The sequence below is a fragment of the Capsicum annuum genome, chromosome 10, assembly GCF_002878395.1.
Source record: "Capsicum annuum cultivar UCD-10X-F1 chromosome 10, UCD10Xv1.1, whole genome shotgun sequence".
Lineage (NCBI taxonomy): Eukaryota > Viridiplantae > Streptophyta > Magnoliopsida > Solanales > Solanaceae > Capsicum > Capsicum annuum.
Window position 1 is genome coordinate 213,865,775 of NC_061120.1, and position 5,862 is coordinate 213,871,636.

General features: G+C 34.2%; 1 protein-coding gene and 1 non-coding gene across 2 annotated transcripts; one reads left to right on the forward strand and one right to left on the reverse strand.

Moving 5' to 3' along the window:
* Positions 1–753: 753 nt before the first annotated feature.
* On the reverse strand, positions 754–1,746 carry LOC124887898. The gene is made up of 3 exons (XM_047397824.1): positions 1,646–1,746; positions 1,421–1,597; positions 754–1,198 (listed from the first exon to the last, which is right to left on the reverse strand). The coding sequence occupies exons 1-3, from the start codon at positions 1,744–1,746 to the stop codon at positions 754–756; spliced, it is 723 nt and encodes a 240-aa protein (XP_047253780.1).
* Positions 1,747–3,043: 1,297 nt separating this feature from the next.
* On the forward strand, positions 3,044–3,115 carry TRNAC-GCA. The gene has a single exon. It is a non-coding gene; the product is annotated as a tRNA-Cys (tRNA).
* Positions 3,116–5,862: the final 2,747 nt, after the last annotated feature.

Consider the following 5,862-nt stretch of genomic DNA (forward strand, 5'->3'; position numbering starts at 1 on the left):
TCTTTTTCTCTAACTAATTTTCAACTTCTATTTTATATTACCTAAATGCATCTATTGCTTCATCCTTACTGTTTAGCAAATAAACATAACAATACTTAGTGCAATCATCAATAAAAGTTATAAAATACTTTTTCCCATCACGAGATGGTGTTGACTTCATTTTACAAATATTAGTGTGAATTAATTCTAAGGGATTGAAATTTCCTTCAACGAAATTGTATGGACTCTTAGCATATTTTGATTCCACACTCATTTGATATTTTATTTTATTGCACTCAAAGTTGGGCAAAACTTTTAAGTTAATCAGCTTTCACAATGTTTTGTAAATGACATGTCCTAATCGTTCATGCCACAAATTATTAGACTCAAGAAAGTAAGAAGAAACATAACTTTTATTGATTTCAACATTCATTATATTCATCTTAAATAGGCCTTCAGTGAGGTAGCCTTTTCCTACATACACTTCTCCTTTACTAAGTACAAGTTTTTTTAAAATAACTACACATTTAAATCTATGTTTATCAAGAAGTGATATAGAAATCAAGTTCTTCCTTAACTCCGGTACATACATGACATTGTTAAGAGTCAACACTTTGCCTGATGTCATTTTCTGGCAGACTTTTCCAGTTCCTTCAACTTTTACAGTTACGGAGTTTGCCATATATTCTCTTCGTCTTGAGCCGAAGCAAATGCAGCAAACAACTCTTTATTTTCACAAACATGATGGGTGGCACCGAAATCCATCCACCATTCTCAAATATTTCCCACCAAGCTACATTCAGACATCATGACACACAGATTGTCTATTTCGTTCTTGGATTCAGCCATATTTGCTTGGTCTTTCTTTTTGCCTTTCTTTAGGGCACGACAATCTGTTGACTTATGGTTAATCTCGCCACAATTAAAGCATTTTCTCTTTAATTTCTTCTTAGGTTGATTACTTTCTTGTCTAGCTTTCAACCATTTTTTCGAGTTGTGGTGGTCGTCTTCTACAATGTTTGCTCCATGCATTGCAGAATTTTTTTTTGACCTCCTTTCTGCGGCTTTGTTGCCTTCTTCAATGTGCAGCCTCACTATGAGATCTTCGACTATCATCTTTTTTTGTTTATGTTTCAAGTAGTTCTTGAAGTCATTCCACATAGGCAACAACTTCTCTATTATTGTTGCGACTTGAAAAATACCTCGTTCATAGCCAAACCTACAATAAAGTTTATGTGAATATTAAACACATATTTAACATGTTCAACTAAGGTATTTACTAAACTCATACCTTCCGCAAGGAGATCGTGGATGATAACTTGCAGTTCCTGTACTTGAGATACAACACACTTGCTGTCAATTATTTTATACTCAAGAAATCTTGCAACAAAGAACTTCTTGGTTCCAACATCCTCAGTCTTGTATTTTCTTTTCAGTGCACTCCACAACTCTTTTTGACATCTTCATTCCACTATACACGTTGTATAGGTTATCTTGGAGGCCACTTAGAATGTAATTCCTGCATAGTAAATCAGAATGTTTCCACGTCTCCATAACAAAAAATTGCTCTTGGTCCGAAGTTTCTTCGGGCAGTTCTGGTGCTTCTTCAGATGTAAATCTTTAAAGACACAAGGTTGCAAGGTAGAAGAACATCTTCTGTTGCCACCTTTTAAAATCAATACCCGTGAATTTTTCAGGTTTCTCCGCTGGTGCCATTGCCTGTGGAGCACTCGTACGACTAGTTGTAGAAATATTCGTTGCTACCATACTTATCCCAACATTATTAACATGACCGTCTGTAGTTATTTTTCCAGTCACAAAAATATAGTCAACTTTAGTATACAAATATACTAATTACAAGTTCGTAGCAACTTATAAACACTACTTGTTTCTAGTTTAACGATAAAGTTTTTACGTCTTTCAATCGTTAACCGAATGACCTTTAACTTATGATGAAGTTTTTATGTCTTCAAATCACTTGTTAAGTTCTAATGGAGTAGAAAACATAAAGCTTTAATCTCTAGAAACCAAACAATACAGATTACAGATTATTTTCTTAAGATTGTTATTTCGAGTACACAATCTATACGTTAGTTCAATAAACTTCAACACAAGTTCAAGACTTTTCAAGAACACTTATAGTATAAAAATATACTAATTACAAGTTCGTAGCAACTTATAAACACTACTTGTTTTTAGTTTAACGATTAGTTAACGATGAAGTTTTTATCTCTTCTAATCGTTAACCGAATGATCTTTAACTTGTGATGAATTTTTTATGTCTTCAAATCGCTTGTTAAGTTCAAACGGAGTAGAAACCATAAAGCTTTAATCTCAAGAAACCAAACAATTTAGATTACGAATCTTAAGATTGTTGTTTCGGGTACACAATCTATATATTAATTCAATAAACTTCAACACAATTTCCTTTTAGGTGTGTTTTCACTTTCTCTCCACTAATTTCCTTCATTTTCCATTCACACTAGGGGTGTAAATAGGTTGGATTGGTGTGGCTTTTTATTGAAAAAAAACAAACCAACATAAAATTATTTTTTTCGGTTTAGATTTTAGTCGGGTTTTTTGGATTTTTTTGATTTTTTATAATCTTTATTTTTTACAATTATATTGTGATTGAAGACTAGATCAAGTATGTTTTCACTCACGTGCTAATGAAAAATCATAATTATGAAAAATTGAGGAGCGAAAAACTCTATTGAAACTAAAAAGTAAGATGAAAAGTGAAAAGTTTAGGTTTAAGTTTAAATTAGGTTTTGAATCATTTTATTAGCAATTAATGGACTAAAATTACAACTTAAAGGCACAAATATGAACATATATATATATATATATATATATAATATATCGGTTTGATTTGGGTCTGGTTTGACTTTATTTTGATTAACACTAAGAATGGTCAATTTTTTTTCAAACGCCAAACCAACCAAATCAAATCATAAATCGATTTTTTTTCTCGGTTTGGTTTGATCCTTTGATTTGGTTTGACTTGATGGTTTGGTCTGTACACCCCTAATTCACACTTTCAACTTGAACCCAACAGTATCAAGGGTCCATAGCTCTGTGTTAGAGCATTTGACTGCAGATCAAGAGGTCATCGGTTCGAACCCGGTTGGGCCCTTCATTTTGTGTAGTTTTATTTTTCTTGGGGAAATGTTTTTGGGCTAATCATTCAGTATTTATTATTCACCGATTATTTAATCTAGATAAGTCATATGAAAGTGAACTTGTTTTAAGGTTCATTGATGTAACGACCTGAGACTACCCCCTAGTCGTCACATGGTGCTTAGGACCACAAGTGATCCCAAGCTAACCCTTCTACTGGTATACTCGTGAGCAACTAAATGAACTACATAGATCTGAATGAAATAAGCGGAAGATAAATCCTTTCTGAATTTGATCAATACAGAACTAAATTAAAATGATTACAACTCTGCTTTTACAAAACAAAACTGAAATCAAATACATTAACTCTACTGACTGTTTATGAAACCTCTACTAATACTGACTATAGGTAGCCGGGACATGACCCTTAGCTATCCCTAATCAATACGACTGAATAAAATAAAAGCTACTAAAATTAGACTTGACTCGGGTCCTCGAATCAAAAGAACCGATCACCTGTCGACTGGAAGCTGCAACCTGTCTGAATATGATGTGCGCGCTATAACTCGTACCTACATTATGAGACAATGTAACATATAGACATATGTGTGGATTGGTACTTTTGGAATGTACTGAGCATATGGGGATGAAATCATAAGTAAAAACAATAATGTAATAATTCAAATAAACTTTCAAAACTACATGCTAAATGTGAGTGACTCATCTTGGCTTGAATGATCAAAACTGACAAATCATAGATCATGAGTGATAAAGCATAAAATAAATTCTTGTGAGGAATCACACTTAGTTCTAATAAAGCTGTACTCTGATTCTGTCCTTTAAATCATGTAGGCTAAATAAAAAGGGCTCACCTTTATCAATCTTAAAACTTAAAACCGAAATCTGATAACTGAAGTCTTAGGTAAGACAATATCTGAGTAAATTTATGAGCCTTTACACTTAGTTTTTTCAAAACTATTCTGACATTTTGATTTAGGACTTAGGGACTTTGAAAGGTTCAACCGACATAAACTATGTGAGCCATCAGAAGTCCAACGTCTCGTACCTACGTTGGTAGAGTTGTTCTACCCTTACCATCAGAATAGAATCTAGCTAGAGTGATCACTATACGGAACCCATTAGGGGTGTGACACATAGTTCTAGGGAATGAGAACTTGGAATCATACCCAACTTGGTGCTAAAGACTATTCCCAATCTGTTGCTCAGAACTTTAGGAAATCCACCTTAAAATAGCACAAGGGTTTATAATGAAAACTAATTATGCTTCTCTTCTTTAAATCTCAAACTATATGAACAATGTGGATTCCTTATCTTAGCTTAGGATCAAAAGACCAATTTCTTTCATAAATCTGTGTAAACAACTCATATAAGAGGCTTAAAATCATAATCTTCTTGAAAAATCAATATTTCAAACTTAGGGCTTTAAAACCTATGCAAACTCATAGAAAAATGTCATGCTCAATGTATACATCTAATTTTGTCCCTCACAAGTCCAATTTTATTTATTTTTTGCTCACCTTACCACACACCCTCATCCATGTGATTATATACCACAAAAATACAAAAAATAACAACCCTTAACAAAATTTCTAACAAATTTTATCTTGTTTTAATCCTATCCTAACAACCTACCCTACCCCACTACTCCACCCCAACCTTAAACAATTTTTGGAATCTACATATACAATACACCATCCATAGACACAAAAGAAAAAAAGAGAAAAAAAGCGGGGCCCACTGGAATTTTTTCCCTTCACAAGAACTCATCTCACTACATACTATATCACGGCTACCTCACCATTTTCACGAAAAAAACCTCACATTTCATTCTTCCATTCTTGAAGAACAACAAGCAACACTAGACCCACTTCACCATTGGCACACAATCTCAATTCTCCATTAACAACAAATCCACAAAAAATCCTCATGGACCCTCACTGAACGGACACACAAAAATCATACACACGGAGAGAGAGTAGTGATCGAGAGAGAGTCACAGAGAGAGAGAGAGAGAACGCAGGGTTTTGGGAGTGGTTTACTATTCCGACAATAGACTAGCCAGAATTGTCTTCAGTCTATCGTCTCCGATCGAAAATGCGCCGGAATCGTCTTTAGATCAGCATTTTCAACCTGTTCAACCCTCAAAAATCCCCAAATCCTTCCCTTTATTTTGATTTTTTGCACGGAAATTCACCGGAATCCGTCCCACTCGTCAGTATCCTCCCTTTTGTAGTTCGCCGGAGCTTTGGGGAGATGAAAATTGGCTCCACCTCCACCAAAATCCTAAAACCCGACACACCTCCATCTGATTCAGATGAAATCCATTGTAAACGAGAGAAACAGCAATGGGGAGTATGATTTCGGATACGGGTCTCTGTTATTTCTCGATTTTGGTTTGGTTTTGGTGAGAAACAGTGAAGGCTTTACGAGTTGGGGTTCGTCACTGACATTTTATGTTCGGGATTCCAAATCTGGGTTTTCTTAAATATTATTATCAACGAAAATCAATCATCGAAAAGTCTAATTCTATCTTTTCTCATTTTATTTCGTCATATGTGTTTAATTTGTCTGAGATTTGGTTGAATATTGGGTGATATTGATTTGTGTTGCTCATCTTCGTTGAATAGATGGTTGTGGATTGTTGAAATAGTAATCTTGAATTTGTTGAAATTTGGTGTTAAAAAGGAATGCGGGTGTTGGATGATAGAAATGGATAAAATGAATATTGTTTAGTCTTGGTTT

Coding starts and splice junctions, on each gene's coding strand:
- LOC124887898 (XM_047397824.1), bottom strand. CDS start 1,746: ATGGTAGCAACGAATATTTCTACAACTAGTCGTACGAGTGCTCCACAG. Junction 1,598..1,645: donor ACGGGTATTGATTTTAAAAG/GTGGCAACAGAA, acceptor GTGTCTTTAAAG/ATTTACATCTGAAGAAGCAC. Junction 1,199..1,420: donor ATGTCAAAAAGAGTTGTGGA/GTGCACTGAAAA, acceptor ACTTTATTGTAG/GTTTGGCTATGAACGAGGTA.